Below are 17,864 nucleotides of genomic sequence, written 5' to 3'. Positions count from 1 at the left end.
TGCTCATAAGTCTTCGACCAGGAAGGTGTATCGTACCAAGTGGAAACGTTTTTTTTTCTGGACCTCTCAAAGGTGTTTAGACCCTTTCACGGCCCCTATTTCTGCCATTCTTGATTTTCTAGCTGACATTTTTCAATACGGAGCTAGTTCTTCTACTGTCAAAGTTCAGTTGGCTGCCATTTCTCATTTTCATGTGCGCGAGAATTCTGTCTCTCTAGCCTCTTCCAGACTGTGTAAAGCCTTTATCAAAGGCACCTTTTTGTTACGCCCCCCCCAGTCAAAGATCCTGTTCCCCCGTGGGACTTTACTATGGTTCTTCAAGCTTTGGTTACTCCACCTTTCCAGCCTGCCCCAACTGCGGATCTGAAATTTTTATCTTGGAAAACAGCATGTTAAGTTGTCTATCTCGCCTTCATTCTTGCTGGATGGGTTCGGAGCCGATCTCGGCTCCGACTCGGCCACTCTAAAAGCTCGAGAGTTGGTTCCACCGGCTCGAGGCTGCCCCTATATCCCACAATGCTAGGCGTGAATTACCTCAGATCTCGTTTGCCGCTACAGCAATCGAGGTGTTTTTCTACCGGCTCCAGGTTAGTTAAATTAGATTAGTCTAATAACCTTTAAACTTACTCTAGCTTAGTTTATCCCCTTTTTTACCTTTAGTGTAGTGGATATTTATCCTTTCTACCGTCTTATCCAGCCCCTTCTCCAAGAACTAATAAGTTCTTTCCTTAGGCCTTCGGGCCCTTCCTTCCACTTCAGTGTGTGTATGTGTTTTTGATAGGAGTTTTATATCCTTAACTTTACTTAATTTTGTTTAAAGTAATTTTACTTAGATTTTTCTGACAGTGTAATCAGTGTGTGTGTTGTTTGTGTGTGGTTACACTTCGGTTCCTGAAAATGTCCAAGGATTCAAAGGTCTCAGGCTTCAAGAAGTGTGACTCGTGCTGTCAGAAAATGTCTCTGACAGACGGTCACACTTCTTGTGTGTACTGCCTGGGACCTTTACACCTGCAGGACTCTTGTGCTGTATGCCATGGCTTCAGCCCTAGAGTCCTGCAGGAAAGAAAAAACAAACTCATACTAAGGGGTTTGCTTAAGCCTGAAGGTTCCCTATCTGCTACCTCGGGAAAACCTTCCAAGGCTTCTAAGACCTCGGCTCCAGCTTCTGAGTCGAGGCCTAAGGCTTCGAAGCCTACTGCTACATCGGCTCCGGCTGGAGCCGATGAGTCTTTGACTACAGTTTCTGTGGTTCCCTCAGCTCCGGCCGGAGCCGAGGCATTGGAGATTCCTGGGTCGGCTCAGATCAGACCATCGGAGCCGACATCTAGAAAGAGGTCGAGGTCACCATCCCTTGGCTCCGTTCATTCGGCTCCAGCGTCTCCCTTGCTTTCTGAACGGAGCCACAGATCTCACTCCTCCAGGTCATCGAGGCTCTCGGATCATGACCTCCAGAGGGTAGTGAGTCGACTTTTAAAGTCCGAGGCACTGGCCCAAATGCTTCAGAGCCCGACTCATCAGTCGATGCCTCAACCTATTCCTCTAAATATTCCTCCTCCGACTCCTTTGAGCTCGGAGCCGGGGCGTCTCGGAACCGAGACTGTGGTAGCGTCGGAGCCGATACATTTGTCTTCGGCTCCGTCGTCAGCTCCGATTTCTTCTTTTGAAGAATCTCGGCGCCGGACTTCCCTCGTCGGCTCCGAGGGGGTGAGTGGCATCGGACCCTTGTCCGACCCCCCTCTCCCTCTCGGTGCTTCGGCGTTGGTGAGTTCGACTCCGACATCGGCCTCGGAGCCATCTCTGTCGGTGCCGAGGGAGGTTCTCAGCTTCTCGGAGCGGGGACCTCTGGCTCTGCCTGACAGGGGTGCGTTCGAGGTCATGCGGAGTGTGTTGGAACCTTGTTCGACTCCACAGTCGGCTCCGTCCGCCCCTCCCTCTTCGGTGCCTCTGGTTATGTCGACTCACTCCCTCATCCCAGACCGCAGAGAGCCAGCTCCTCAAGAATCCCCTGTGGGATTTCATCTTCTTCGAGGCCTCCCTGAATTGGCAGGGGAGCCCCTAGGAAGAGAAAGTGTAAGAGGAAGCACATAGACTCACCTGAGTCTGTCACCTCTGACACAGATTTAGAGGATTCGAGGGTTCCCCGTTCCCCTTCTGAAGATGTCTCCTTTGCGGACATTCTAGAGATCCTGAAACAGAGGGGAAATTGGCCAGCCCTTAACCCTTCGGGGGATGAATCTGTGTATCTTGAGGCGTTTGGCTCTCGCCCTTCCACCTCCTGGGTGTCCCCCCCCTTTGATCCCCTCATGCAGGTGGTGGCAAAGAAAGCCTGGACGGCTCCTGACTCAGTGGACCCTACCCCCAGGAGACCTTCTAAATTTATAACAGCACCAACTGACAAACAATTTCTGACCAAAGGTGTTACAGTGGATGCTATGGTGGTAGCTGCTGCCACCAAGAAGGAATTAGCTGATCCTTCAGTGCCTGTTCATCCCCCTAACAAAGAATCTAGGTCTATGGACAGGTATGGGAAGCGGATGTTTTCGTCAGCGACCTTTGCAATGCGTTCGCTGAACTACCTATGCCACTTCACCCGTCTCCAAAGAGACTTGATCAAAGAAGCGGGTGAGATGTTGAAGAATCCTACAGCTGCAGATTTTCAGGACAAAATGAACACCCAGCTGACTACCCTGAATTCAATAGCTAACTCCTCCATGCGCCTCCTTTCATATGCGGCTGATGGAGCGAGTAGAGCCGCAGGGACAGGTGTCGCCTTACGCCGGCATGCCTGGATGCGACTATGCAATTTTGCGGACCCCTTTAAAACGTCTTTCACTAATTCCCCGTTTGATGGATCATCTCTCTTTGGTCCTCAAGTGAAAGAAACCTTGACTAGGTGCGAGACGGATGGCAAAACTCTGTCTGCCGTCGGAGTCCGTTTTTCTACTCCTTCTAGACCTTACCCCAAAGGCCAGAAAAGTGGGAAAATGTGGTTCCGCAAACAATCTCAAGGGAATTTGCCTGACGCACAGAGTCGGTTCCCCTCCAGAGGCAGAGGAGGGAATAATAATGGTAGACGTCGCCCCAGAGGCAGAGGGGGTCCGCAGAACCAGGGCAATCGAGAAACCTTTTCCGATAAGCCCTTTCAGCATCCCTGAGGTGTTGCCCGACTGTCCACCTTCGGAGGCAGTCGGGGGAAGATTGTCACTGTACCCAGAAGCCTGGCTATCCCTAACTCAAGACAAGTGGGTACAGTCCATCATTTCCGAAGGCTATTCCATTCCATTTGTTCGCATTCCAAACCAATCAAAAAAATCCCTTCCAGATGTTCCACCCGCTCAAAGGGATCTTGCAGCTTTGGAAATTTCAAAGCTGCTTGCAACAAGAGCAATTCAGCCAGTTCCAGCAGACCAGCAAGGATCCGGAATCTACTCCAGGTTCTTTTTAGTTCCAAAGAAAACAGGGGACTGGAGACCAATTTTGGATCTCAGTATCTTGAACAAGTCGGTCAAGAAAACAAGATTTCGGATGGTCACGCTACAGTCCATCCTTCCCCTATTGGGAAAGGAAAACTGGATGTGCTCTATAGACCTTCAGGATGCGTACTATCACATAAAATGAACAGACGCTCCAGAAGATTCCTCCGCTTCAGGCTGGGAACCAGTCATTTTCAATTCAGAGCCCTGCCCTTTGGTCTCACCACCGCCCCCCGGGTGTTTACCAAATGCATGGCAGTGGTAGCTTCTCATCTGAGACGTCAAGGATTCCAGGTGTTTCCATATTTGGACGACTGGCTCCTCACAGCTCCCACCAAGCATCTTCTCTTAATGGCCAGGGACTACACCTTTCGCATTTGTCAAAAGTTAGGCATTTCAATAAATTGCGAAAAGTCTGTTTTGTCGCCTTGTCGTACTATTACCTTCATAGGCGCAAATCTAGACACAGTCAACATGTCTGGGAGACTAACAGATCAGAGAATAGCAGACATACACAAACTGGTCTCGCTCCTCTTCAGCAGCAACAGAGTCAAAGCCAGGTTAGTTCTGAAAGTATTGGGGATTATGGCGGCTGCCATACCTCTGCTTCCATTAGCCAGATTTCACATGAGAATCCTTCAATGGATGCTCTTCACACAATGGTCATACCAGCAACTTCCGATGTCCCACACCATTATGATTACGCAAACATGCAAGAATCAACTTCTGTGGTGGATGTCTTCCCCTCAGCTCTTCTTGGGAAGACCCTTTGTTCCTTCCCCTCCGGTTGCTACTCTGACAACGAAGGCCTCCCTGATTCGGTGGGGGGGGCATTATCAGGGCAGAACTGTCCAGGGCACATGGCAACCAGACGAATGCCACTTGCACATAAATGTTCTAGAGATGAGAGCAGTGCTTTTAGCGTTGCAAGCCCTTCAACACTCTCTTCCCTTGGGAACGATAGCAATCCAGACGGACAATATGTCTGTAGTGTGGTATATCAACAAACAAGGCGGAACCAGGTCCTATCCCCTATGTCGAGAAGCACTCAGACTGTGGCAATGTGCGATTTCTTCTCAGCGGTTTCTGATAGCAACGCACATCCCCGGGAAGTCCAATCAAATTGCGGACAAGTTGAGCAGAGCTATCCTCATGCCTCACGAGTGGTCTCTGAAAGACTCTGTTGTGAGAGAAATTTTTCTCAAGTGGGGTCAGCCTTGCTGCGACCTTTTTGCTACTCCCCAAAACAGCAAGTGCAGAGATTATTTCACCCTATTCCCGTTACCAGGCCAGCCCAGCAGAGACACTCTAGTCCAAGTTTGGCCCCGGGGACTTCTGTATGCATTTCCTCCCTTCCCACTAATCTCTCAAGTGATACAGAAAGCTATCGCTCAGAAGGCCTCAATGATCCTCATTGCTCCTTACTGGCCTCGACAGGTTTGGTTCCCCTTTCTACATCAGTTTCTGTTGGAGCAACCTTGGCATCTGGACCTAGTTCCAGATCTTTTGATCCATCAGTCGGGTCAGTTACATCGCTCCCTCCCCTCTCTGAACCTCACTGCTTGGTTCCTCCAGTTCCAACCTTAGCCAGGCTTCCTCAAATATCTCACTCTGTTAGAGATATTTTGATAGCTTCCCATAAATCATCCACTTGAAAGATTTATCTCAGTAAGTGGAAACGTTTCGCCTATTGGGCTCAAGGAAGGGACTTAGATCCTTTCACTGCTCCCATCCATATGGTTCTTGATTTTCTAGCTGAACTCTTTCATGCAGGTTCATCTCCTTCTACTCTCAAAGTTCAATTGGCAGCTATATCTAACGTTCATGTGGGCATTTCAGAGTCTGCCATAATGTCCCACAAGCTTTGCAAAGCCTTTTTGAAGGGAGTTTTTCTTCTCAGACCTCCTATAAGAAATCCTCCTCCTCCTTGGGACCTTAATTTAGTTCTCAGTTCTTTGATTCTCCCCCCTTTCGAACCTGCAGCTACCTGTTCTTTAAAATTGTTATCATGGAAGACTCTCTTTCTGGTAGCTATTACTTAAGCTAGAAGAGTTTCAGAACTTCATGCACTCAGCTGTCGACCACCATATCTGTTGTTCCACAAGACAGGGTTTCCTTACGAACCAACCCGTCCTTTTTACCTAAAGTAGCCTCTGCGTCTAACCTAAATCAAAGCATTGATCTTCCTGTGTTTTTTCCAGGATATTCTAATAGGTCTGAACAAAAACTGCATTGGCTAGATGTTCATCGTCAGTTAAGGTACTATTTGGATAGAACCAAACAATGCAGAAAAACTGACCAGCTGTTTGTCTCCTATGCAGAAGGCAGAAAGGGACGTTCTGTTTCCAAGGTATCGCTATCTAGATGGCTAACATCTCTGATTTCAATTGTTTATGAAATTAGACACCAAAAGCTGCCTAACAAACCTAAGGCCCACTCCACCAGAGCTTTGGCTACTTCTATAGCCTTCCAAGACAGACTGCCTATTGACACCATTTGTGCAGCGGCTACTTGGGCTACTCCTCACATTTTCATTTCACATTATAAGTTGGATTTAGCTTCTAGGCATAGAGCTAACTTTGGTACCACTGTTCTCAAGAGTCTGTTCCGTTAGGCCACCCGGGACAAGGTGCTAGGGACGCGGTCCCATCCAGCAAGAATGAAGGCGAGATAGACAACTTAAACATATAGAAGTTATGTTCTTACCATAATGTTCCATGTTAGTTGTCTTCTTCTCGCCTTCTTTCTTGCGTCCCACCCTCCTTCCCCCTGGCCTGGACAGACCTGGAGGAGTTTGATTATGACCTCTCTTTCTACCACCTCTTTGCTATACCTATATGCTCTGCGGTGCATATTTTCAGGGATCAGGATTTAGGTCACCTTTCCTCTTTCCCTTTGTTATAGAGGTGGACTCTCTTTCCAGTTTTTCTGGTTGTATTTTTAGCTGGACCTAGCTCACAAACGAGATCTGAGGTAATTCACGCCTAGCATTGTGGGATATAGGGGCAGCCTCGAGCCGGTGGAACTAACTCTCGAGCTTTTAGAGTGGCCGAGTCGGAGCCGAGATCGGCTCCGAACCCATCCAGCAAGAAAGAAGGCGAGAAGAAGACAACTAACATGGAACGTTATGGTAAGAACATAACTTCTATTTTTCTGCCAGCTATTACCTCTGCAGAAAGGGTTTCAGAATTACAAGTCTTGTCCGTCAAGAGTCCTTACATGATTTTTCACAAAGATAGGGGTTTCCCTTCGAACCAATCCATCCTTTCTTCCTAAGGTAGCATCATCAGCCAATATCAATCAGACCATCAATTTGCCTGTTTTTTTTCCTAATTTTACTAACAAGATGGAATACAAACTCGATGTTCATAGACTGTTACGATTCTATTTACACAGGACAAAAAATTTCCGTAAATCTGATCAATTGTTTTTATTTTTCTATAAACCCTTTTTGGGGAAACCTGTCTCCAAGGTCACTATAGCTAGATGGATTTCTTCATGCATCCTACAGGTCTATAAGGACAGAGGCATGTCTCCTCCAGGTCAGGTGAAAGCTCATTCCACTAGGTCCATGGCTATGTCTGCAGCTTTTTGGTCTAGAGTGTCTTTGGATGATGTGTTCTGCAGCTACTTGGTCCTCATCTCATACGTTTATTTCTCATTACAAATTGGATTTGACTTCTAGAAGGAGAGCATCCTTTGGTTCCACAGTGCTCTAGAATATCCTTCCATGAGGGCCTCCGAGTAGTTTTAGTAGCTGGGGACTCTGTCCCACAGGTTGAAGACCAAATGAAGTAAACTACTTCAGATAAAGAAGTTAGGTACTCACCATAACATTCCATCTGAGTAGTTGTACTTCAGTTGTCTCCAAACGTCCCTCCCTCCTTCCCTTGGACCTTGGCGCATGATCAGCCTACGGGCTGCAGTGTAGGTCACATGTAAATCTTTCAGGTCGGGTCCTCAGTATAAGTTCAGAGCTGATGCTAGTAAAAGTTGCCGGCTCGAATCCGATACGGATCCGTAACCCACAGGCTGAAGACAAATTAAGTACAACTACTCAGATGGAACATTATGGTGAGTACATAACTTCTTTTTTTGAGAACAACGTGATTGAAGTGCGTTTGGAAGAGAACTGAGTATTAGGATGACTTAAACTTGAGCAACTGTCTTGATTATATGTGCACATAGGCATAGACTTAATGCCAGTAAAAGAAATGCTATCAGCAGAAACAAATTTTTGATATTTGTGTTCCTGAAAATTCTCTGTGATTGAAGTCATACTTGGGTGTGTTCTTAGCATTTGTTTTCAGTACAGATAGTATTCAGTACCTGTGTTTCACTATTTGTGTTTTCAGAGTACTTTGCTGACAAGTCTATCTCGGTATTCTCGACGTGGGGTTCCCACTTCTCCTGCTGGAGCATTGTTGACCTCTGCTGCTTCCAGGTCTGGTCCTGAAAGTCAAGAACCTCTCTTCAAGCTTGTGCAAGCCTTTGTTCGTCATGTGCAGCGATAGGATCAGCTTATGGGGGAAAAAAACGGCAATGAAAACACACAAGTATTCAACCAGTTTGTCTCAGCACTAGACTATGGGGACAGTGTTCTTTCAGTACATATTGTATTATCATATTTATGCAGATTGAAGTAGAGACAGTTGTTACAGACTAGAGACTAGCACAAAGTTGAGTAGGCAACTGAATACTGATATCCATTTGTGTACTCTCTTGCATTCAGTAAATCGGTTTCTGCCCCAGGGTATGGGCAGTCTTGACACTTTTTTTTTGAAGTCATCATTGAGAGTCCCTGTATTTATTTCAGGTTATTTTAGTAAAACTCTTAACATATTTTATAATCTGTTGTTATTTTTACTGACAAATTATAAGTTGATATCTGACTTACCACTGCAGTCAATGTTCATCCAGATGTTAGAAGCAAGTTGGACAGGTTAACTGTCAGATGTATGTGTTGCAGAGATGAATTTAAAATTTGGAGGTGGATATTAAGTGCACTGCAGATAATAAGAATGGTCTCTTTGAGACTTTATGAAACATGGTGCTACAGCAGATAAAATTAGTGTGTTCAGTAGCTCAACTATTGGGCAGATTTATTCAAAGACCATTTTATTTTCCATGAAAGAAATGTGCCTGTGAGTGTTACAGACTTGAAAATTTCATCCTCTGCTTATCCTGCATGGCACAGGATGCATTTCAGAGGATAAAATCCCTTACCTTCTGCTAAGGGAACAGTTGAAACTTTTTTTGATCAGTTTAAATGTCTTTTTAAGTCAGCACTGGAATGAGCATTGTGTGTATGTATTTGTATGTGCGAGTATGTGTGCTAGTGTGTCCACTGCTATTCAGCAGCAAACTGTTTTAATACTAAAGTGCCATAATTGGGTATTACTGATGGTGTTTTGCACCAGATATGCATGCGACTTCTGTACATAACCACAAGGACTTGAACATAGTTTCATTGTTTGAACTACTTTATACTGCTTACAAGGTATTACATTTTGTTATGCATTATGTATTTATACAGCTATTAAAAGAAACTTTGTAGTTGGTTATTTTTTGCTGTGAATTATTTATAATGAAGGAGTGAGACTTGGCTTGCTGAATCTCATTTAAGATTTTGGCATTGTCCTTTTGAAAAATTAGGTATTAAAAACATTTAGCTGGTAAAAGCAAAGAAAGGAGAATGATAACCACTGCTAGCTATTTTTTTTATCTCAACTGACATTTACTGTTAAGTTTACAATTTTTATTTAATGAAAACGCTAGAATGATTAAAAGCCAGAAACTTTAACAAAGTCATGTAGACCACAGACTGACCAGTTTCAGATGCATCCCAATGCTGTAAAAAGGTTCAGCAGGATTCAAAAACAATATTTGAAGTTTATGGCTATGTTACATTTTATATTAACTATTTGTCATCTGATATGATAACTCCCATTAAACACAAGTGCTGGTTTTCTTGGGTGACCGAGGAGTGCTTTTTGGTTAAGTGCCCTGCTTAGAGCCCCACAGTTTGCAAATGGAACTCAATGGAATCAAACCCAGGACTCTGCAGGATGGGGCTTGTTATCATTTCATAGACATATCCTTCTGAACCAGAGTGGTAGACAAATGACAAGTTGTAGATGCAAACACTCTTGGTAACAAAAATGAACAATATATATAGTTTAGTGTAGTATACTACCTAAGGGGAAAAATACATCCACAATATCAGTTTACCAGAGCACTCAGTTTGATGTCTATGGAGATTAAAATATACCTATTTTGTTGTTTAATAATAACAGCAGTGAGCATGGACAGATGTCTGATGCAATGAGGCACCAACTTTCAAAACCCTTTGCAGTGAATGGCTGTTGGGATTTCCTATTGTGTTATCCCTTAGCTTGGCTCAATTCTTTAATTTCTCTAGTACTCAGAAGGTTTGCTCTGCTCAGCTCAAATTTTGATCCTGACATAATTCAATTGCAACTTCTCCCACTTGATACACAAGACCCAGAAAATCGTACAAGTGTTCATGCATTCATTACATCATGTCATAAACTGAGATGTGCACCAGTACTGTTTGTACTACTTGGGAGAAGCACATGACTTTAAACAGTGCCACACAGCTTCAATCCAGTCACTCACAGAAAATTATGTGAGAAGCTCAAGTCCTTCAGCACAATCTAGAATATGCCAGCTGTGTGGAGTATATGGCATAGGGACTAACATGAAGGTCAGCTGCTTGATATTGAGTCAATGTCAGGCATGTGGGTGAAGCTAAGGTTTCAGAAGGCCAGGTATCAGCTATTTCCTCCTGTCACACATTCTGTCCATGAAACTAGTTCTTATTCCTTATGACTTACAAGACCTTGATTGTCAAAGGATAGACTTTGCTCGTGTCATTAGCTGATGAGAGGAACAGCAGAGGTGCAGCAACAAGAGCCACCATGAGTGGGTCCTTCCCATGCTATCTCTACCAACCTGTCCTCAGCAGATGAGCTGCAGATCAGTGAGTCTGTGACTCTGACCCCCACCCCCAGCTGAAGATTAGAATTGAAGACTCTTCCTTGGATCTTCCATCATGTGGCTCATGAGGAAAGTCTGCAACTGGACATGCATATTCTCTCATTTATTTATTGGGGTCTGTACTTGTGGGAGCATGATTTCACTCTCCAAAAAGGAGTAGGTCACATGCAGGCCTGTCACAACTAGATGTCTTTTCTGACCAGCACTAGCTCGAATGCTGGTAACCCCATTGCCCAATAGCTGATTCCCATCTGCTTAGTGCTTTGTGTGCTGGGTTTGCTCAAGATACCCTGTACTGTGGTTAGAAGTAAAGGAATGTCGCCTTCTCCTCTATTCCTTCTCAGAATGTTTTGTGGAGGGAGGATATTGAAGTCCTTGTGTCACAAACTGATGAGGATAATGACTTATTTTGTTCCAGTAGCTCACCTCTGATACAGTCCTTTAGGGACAAACTCAGTGTCATGAACTCCATTGTAGTTTTGCTGTTGCTTCTGTGCACATTCAAGCCCTACGTCATATGTCCTCTTTGAACCTGCCTTGAAAGCTGTCATACTTGCAGCCTGAAAACATTCATATTTATTTGTAATGCCCTCTCTTAAACCTCAGAACAGTGGAGTGATACCCTTACTGTGTCCTGGGGCAAATTCTTAATATAATCCCACATCTTCAGTTTTGGCCTTGATCCTTTAACTACCCAACTCAACTGTTCCAATTCTGGACCTGACAGTAAAAAAGCTGGTGGAATTTCCTGCATTTAGGGTCATGAGGTTCTAGAGAAGACCTTTACAGTGGCTTCTTTGTCTTTTTCAGTGGGGTAGGGTGGTTTAGCTGTGAATTGAATATGCTGATGTTAGTGCAGCAGGGCTGGGTTTATGTCTACCGAGGATGGCGTGCCCCAGAAAGCCTACTTTAAGGATGATTTGAGGCATCTCTACTGAAGTCCACGTTAGGCAGACTTCTCAGAACTTGGGTGAAGATCTTCAAAAGAGGAGACAGGTGTTGACCTCTCTCAAATGTTCATTACAGCACCCACAACTACCTCCTCCTCTTGTCCTATACAATAAAAAGCAGAAGAAAAAGCTCTTGCTTAGTATGAGGAGGTCAGCTGGTCGAGCACCGTTTCCCTCTGCTGTGCCCACAGAATCTCTTGGGAGTATGACTCAGGCAAATACTATAGGTACACTGTTAATCCACAGGGATTGGCCATAAGAGGCTAGGTATTACTGTTCGACCTGCCTTGGACATCCATTACTGCAGACCTTTGAGTCATAGTTGTATTCTGATATAGTTACATATTAGAGTTGCTTGTTCCTCACTCAGAAACACCTCCACTGTGTCACTAGTCATTCTGTATAATGCTGTTGGAACAGGCACCAACTGGTTTCCTTAAATGGTGGTAGATATTTTTCTCCCACAACGAGGCAGTGTGTGCTGTTTCTACATTTTCTCATTTCAGAGAACTGATTTCAAAGGTCTCCACTGGTGTTTAGAATGTCTGTAGTCATGGCTACTTTTGGTACATCATCTGGAGTCTGTACTAGAAGTTCTTTCAGTTCCTTGTAAGTGGACACTGCATTCAGTACCATTGCAGTTTTGTCACTTCTTTATGCCCAAAGTATTTACCAATGTGGTTGCTGTTATGATGGCGGTCTTGCAGAAGGAGCTTGTGTGACTTGGCGTCTGATAACCCTCAGTGCTTGCTGTTAGTAGTTTCTGGGGTTCATTATAAGCTTGAGGAACTTTCTGGTCACATCTGAGAGGACTGGCTTTATTGGATGAGAATTCAACAGTCCACTGACTGTTCCTGCATACAGAAATGGCTTTATTGTGGCCCCAGTCTTTTGAGCAATGTATATGGCTAAGGATGCGGGTGCTGTACTGGATGGTGAAGTGTCAGTGGCTGCAAGGTCATTATGCTCTTATAGGCCTGTTTGTGTTAGCTCTATATCTCTGGCCTTTAGAGTGTTGGACATCTCCCAGTAATCACAGCAAGGACTTTCTGCAGCAAAGCCATTTGTAATGTGTAATAGTAGATGTTTCATTACTGTGTTTAGGAGCTCATCTGGACAACTCCTTTATGCAGGAAAGAGCTGGGAGGCAGTGTCTGTCGCCAACAGAGCCCTAGAAATTAAATTGAGCCAACAACTTGTCCATGGTGTAGTGCATCATCAGACACAGCAGAGGTAGTGTTTAATCCTGTGCAGAAAGTAAGAATGGATTTACATTTTTTAAGGGTGGGGGCACCCACAGAAGTAATAAACTTAGCATAGCAACTGAAGGATTAAAGGAGTTTGGGGCCTTAGCATTAATGGTGACAGTCCCAGAATGATTAAATGGTTGGGAATATCAGCAAGTATAATAAAGGCATGAAAAGGATAGTTTGAATAATACAATCTGAAAGCTCTTAGTAGGATAATGAATCTGGAACTGTAATCAGAGTAACAGAGTCAAGGGTCCTGAAATAATAAAGTGAATCAACTGACTCACAAAAGGATTAAAGAGGTCAGACCTACCAGAATTAAGAATCTGAGGGCCCTTGTATGATTAATAGAATTGGAATCCAAGACTGGACCAGAATCAAGAGGAGAAGGGAATTACTTGCATCACATCACCAGTCTCACATATACCTATGAAACCAGCACCAGAAAAAACACACACAAATACAAGAAAACATACTCTGAGGCTCTAAATAAAAATCTGCAAAAGCAACAGAGACCTCCAAAGCAGACATCCAAGCAACCTCCACCCCCCCAACACAAACCATGAAACACATACGTCACAAAACCAGTATGCCATGCAATCACACCCCATAAGGCAAAATAACATGCCCAACACACTAGTAATAGGTGACTCTATAGTCGGGCACACTGACGTCCCATTCACTAGGCTGAACAAGGAGAAGGTTATTGTTAGCTGCCTGTCGGTTGCCAGGATCCGCCACATAACACAAGCACTCGGGTCACTCCAGAACAAGTACAAGTACGACTCTGTCATTGTCCATGTTGGTGTGAATGACCTGAGCCATACCTCCCTGGACTACTTGAAGAGAGACATGGAGGAGCTCTCTGATCATGTAGCCCAGGCCGGTATGACCCTGACTCTGAGTAGCATCTTGCCCTCACCAAGAATGATACCACAATGTAAAGAAAAAATTATCAATTTCAACAATTGGCTAGGCTTCTGGTGTCATTCAGAGGGGATCCAGTGTCTATCAGCCTGGGATGACATGCTCGACAAGCCATGCTGCTTTGCTAGAGACGGCTTGCACCTGTCACCCTTAGGCTTTCGAATACTGGCCAAGGCTCTTGCCACCGCCATAGTGCCTTTTTTAGGCAAGGCTCAAAAGACAAACCCACCGCCATAAATAGCACAAGTAACAAAAAACTGAGGGTAATGTACTCAATGCCAGAAGTCTAAACCTCAAAATGCACGCACTTGAGGCACTCCTCAGTATGGAGAAAATCGATATATGTGCAGTAACAGAAACATGGTTTAAGGCTCCAGAGAGCATCCCAGCACTACCAGGCCACAACTCATATCATACATTTCGGCCACAAAACCCGGACCAAAATACAAAAGGCGGGGGCATATCCATATTCCTCAAGGATACCCACACCTCCAGGTTAGTGGCACAGCACAATGCTTCAGAGATCATCCAAGTGCAAATAACAATAGGCAAAACTGCAATTCAAATTGTAGCTTGCTACAGATCACCCACCATGTCCCAGGACCTCCATTCCGCATTTCTGGAAACACTGGGAAACATAAAGGTCCTACCAAACTCCCTGATGTTGGGTGATTTCAATTACCCAAACATTAACTGGGAGAAATACTCAAGTACTAACTCCCTTGCCCAACATTTCTTAGAATTTATAAACTCAAACGCCCTGGATCAACTGGTCAGCACCCCCACTAGAGGTGACAACATATTGGACCTGGTCATCACCAACATGGGTGACTGGTGTTCCACACCAGAGGTCAACTCCTCGCTGGTTAGATCTGACCATAAACTAATCATTCTGGATATCCACATTCTGCCCCCATCCCTGGTCAAAGAAACCACAGTGAAAAACTTTTCAGAAGCAAAGTTCACGTTACTTAAGACTGAGCTGGAAAGTTTCAAAGCCCCCATGCCAAAGGATAATGCTGTCCAAGCTGCAAAATCATTTACTAATGCACTCTATGGGCACTTACAAGAATGCATGGATCATGCTATCCCAAGCAAACCAAGACTCACTCCACCAAGGAAAGGTGGACCCCTGCCATAAACAAGCTATACAATTGAAGGAGGAAACTAGTACAGAAAAAGAGTAAAATCCCAAGAAGGGAAGACATCCCTGATGAGTATCAGCAAGAAACTATGATCCCTCATAAAATCATCCAAGGCTAGCTTCGAAAGAAAAATTACCAAGGACTCCGACGATAACCACAAGGCATTCTTTAGCTATGTCAAGAAACTAAGTGGCAATTCTCAGATCTGCTCGGAGTTAGTGCAGAATGGCACAAAATGCACTGAACAAACTGATATCGCCAACATCCTGGCAGACAGGTTCAGTGCAAACTTCACCACCCTCTCACCCCCAAAAGGGCCCATAACCATACCAGAAGAATGTAGTGCCCTGAAATCCCAGACATTCAGGTTAAAACAACCCTTTCCAAAGCCAAAAACACAGCATCAATGGGAATGGATGGTGTCCCAGGCTGCGTCCTACACAAGCTCAAAAATGAACTAACCCCTCACTTAAACATACTGTTCAAATTCAGCCTCTCCCCAGGCTACGTGCCCATAGAGTGGCGCACAGCAACGGTTATTCTGCTGCACAAAGGTGGAGCCACAACAGACCCTGGGAACTATCACCCTATAAGCCTGGCTAGCTTGGTCTGCAAGGCTATGGAGCGCATCATCATGGGTCTCATAAACAGAGACATTGGGAACATCCACACACTGGACCCTACCCAGTTCGGCTTTAAGGACAGATCATGCCTCCTAAGGTGGACTTCTTTGAGACAGTTACCAAGGCTATAGACGAGGGAAAGGTGGTCCACACAGCCTACCTAGACCTTGCAAAGGCCTTCGACACCATTCCCCATTCAGGTATTATAGACAAGCTCACCAGCCTGAACATAAACCCCTACATCATGAGATGGGTTGCCAACTGGCTCATGGACAGAACCCACATGGTAAGACTTGCGGGAGCTAGGTCTGACTCTAAACCAGTTACAAGTGGTGTTCCCCAGGGCTCAGTCCTAGGACCCCTTCTGTTCGGTATATACTTCTCAAAGGTACAGGCAAGCACAGAAGGACTATGGTTGACCAAGTTCGCAGACTGCAAATTAGGGCTATAATTGACACAGACATCCTCCAAAAGGGTCTCGCTGAGACAGATACCTGGTGTCAAAACCATGGCCTCAAGCTAAATGCCAAAAAGTGCACAGTCATCCCCTTTGGAAAAAAAACAAAGTACCCACAAACTACCACATACGTGGTAGCCCCCTAAATACGGAAGATGTAATAAGGGATCTGGGGACCCAAGTAGATAGTAACCTCTCCTTTGATAATCACATTGCCAAAGTAGTTAGAAAATCCTTCTATGTGGCCCACCTAATCACAAAAGGGTTTGCATCCAGATCAAAAGAGGTCATTGTGCCCCTCTATGCATCACTCATCAAATCCATCATAGAGTACAGCGCCCCATTTGGGATGTACCTTACAAAGACACCTTCAACAGCTGGAAAGACCACAGAAGTACCTCACCAAGAGGATCACTGGCCATAAACAGATGCCCTATGCAGCTCGACTGAAGAAACTCCAGCTGTACTCAGTTGCATACTGCCTACTCGGAGGTGATCTCTGCCTGACATACAAGGCCATGCCCAACCCAGAATTGATGGACATGCTCTACCTAAAGAAAACCATATCCCCTTGAGCCACACGCTTTAAGGATCTAAACCTCACCACAACAATAAATAGGACGTGCTGTAGGGATAGATTCCTGTCCCAGAGCCTTCCCATGCTCTGGAACAAGATTCCAGTCTACATTAGGCAGAGCTCTTCGCTAACCCTCTTCAAGAGAAACCTTGACGAGTGGATGGGAAACAAAGTTTACCCCGGGATCACTTCAATGGCTGTGCTGTACAGAGGCACAAGGAACTAATCTAAGGGGGTGGCGAAAGCCAACACATTCCAGCTAGGCTTGTAATGCCTTCGGGGGCAGATAGCCTAGTACCTACCTACGAACATATGAACCTATAAACCCATAATAAATGCAATGAGGAAGATTTAGCTGGATTAATATACTTGTGGGGAATCAAAATTAAGGGAGTTCAGAGACCTGCATTAGAGTAGTCAGAGGGCTCTATCATAATTAACAGATTCTGGGACACACAGCAGTCTTTTTGAAGAGAGTGCCATCATAGCAGGCTGAGTAAGCCGGAGAACCCAGCAATGTTATGAATCCAGGAGCTCTCAATAGATTCAGTATCTTCATGTAGCTCCTCATATTCATCACAGAGTTCACTGCTGTAGTAAAATTCTTTATCCATGGGAAAGAGCCAAAAGCAAATGTCCACCCTTCCAGTGTGACCTTGAGAGCTTATCAGATATCCCCTGTAAGCCAAGATGATGATGTGCTTCAGTCCTTATTGAGATACGTGATGTCAAGTCCAGTTCTTAGAGCGGAGTGGACCTTGACTTCCCGTGGATTTCAGGATATCTTGGTTTAAGGGGACATCTGTCTGCACTATGTTAATTTCTTCCTTGCTGTGGGTATATGTACATGTTCAAAGTAAAGTGCATTTGCCAGTCCAGAATTAGCTTAGGCCCATTGGCTTATATTGAGCAGATAAGTACCCTTCTGAGGACATTTTTCTCTTGTGTTATTGTCTTGATTTTATCTTTGTTGTCTGATCAGAGAATCAATATATGGTATGTCCACCACAGCAAAGATAAATGGTGTGCTTGCAAAAGGCAAATTCCACACAGGACATCCACCAGTGATGTTTATATTGTTTTGGGTCAGATCAGTATATCCCTAATTGTGTAGATCTGGAGTAGGGACTTCATTTGTCAGCAACCTGTGGGTCTCCTACGTATACCTGGAAAGGTATCCCAACAGGAATGGCCACACTCGGTGTGTTCGGTGCCTTGGGGTTGAACACCTGTCCTCGGGATGTACCATTTGTGCAGCGTTCAGCCCCAGGTCACTGAAGCAGCGGAGGTCGAAGCTGGTCCTGGCAGGACTTTTGCCCTCTGATTCGGCTTCGGCCTCCGCTACTCCCGTGGCACCTCCTCATCCTGTGGTGGTGGCCACTCCCTGCCCCCCTTCCCCCGGCCGGGATTCAAACTCCTACTAAGGCGCCGGAGGACAGGGA

At 45.1% G+C, this 17,864-nt stretch overlaps 1 protein-coding gene across 1 annotated transcript in view; it reads left to right on the top strand.

Moving 5' to 3' along the window:
• The window catches only part of NUP188 (nucleoporin 188), a 3,305,077-nt gene extending 3,296,040 nt beyond the window's left edge, over nucleotides 1-9,037 (top strand). Inside the window, exon 45 of the mRNA XM_044058121.1 lies at nucleotides 7,829-9,037. Coding sequence (XP_043914056.1) covers nucleotides 7,829-7,987 — 159 coding nt within the window. The 3' untranslated portion in view covers nucleotides 7,988-9,037. The remainder of the gene's footprint in view (nucleotides 1-7,828) is intronic.
• Nucleotides 9,038-17,864: the final 8,827 nt, after the last annotated feature.

Source organism: Protopterus annectens, chromosome 16.part0, assembly GCF_019279795.1.
Source record: "Protopterus annectens isolate FY-2018-M chromosome 16.part0, PAN1.0, whole genome shotgun sequence".
NCBI classification, from domain to species: domain Eukaryota; kingdom Metazoa; phylum Chordata; order Ceratodontiformes; family Protopteridae; genus Protopterus; species Protopterus annectens.
Note: the sequence above shows the minus strand (reverse complement) of the source record. Positions and strands in the feature narration are given on the sequence as shown.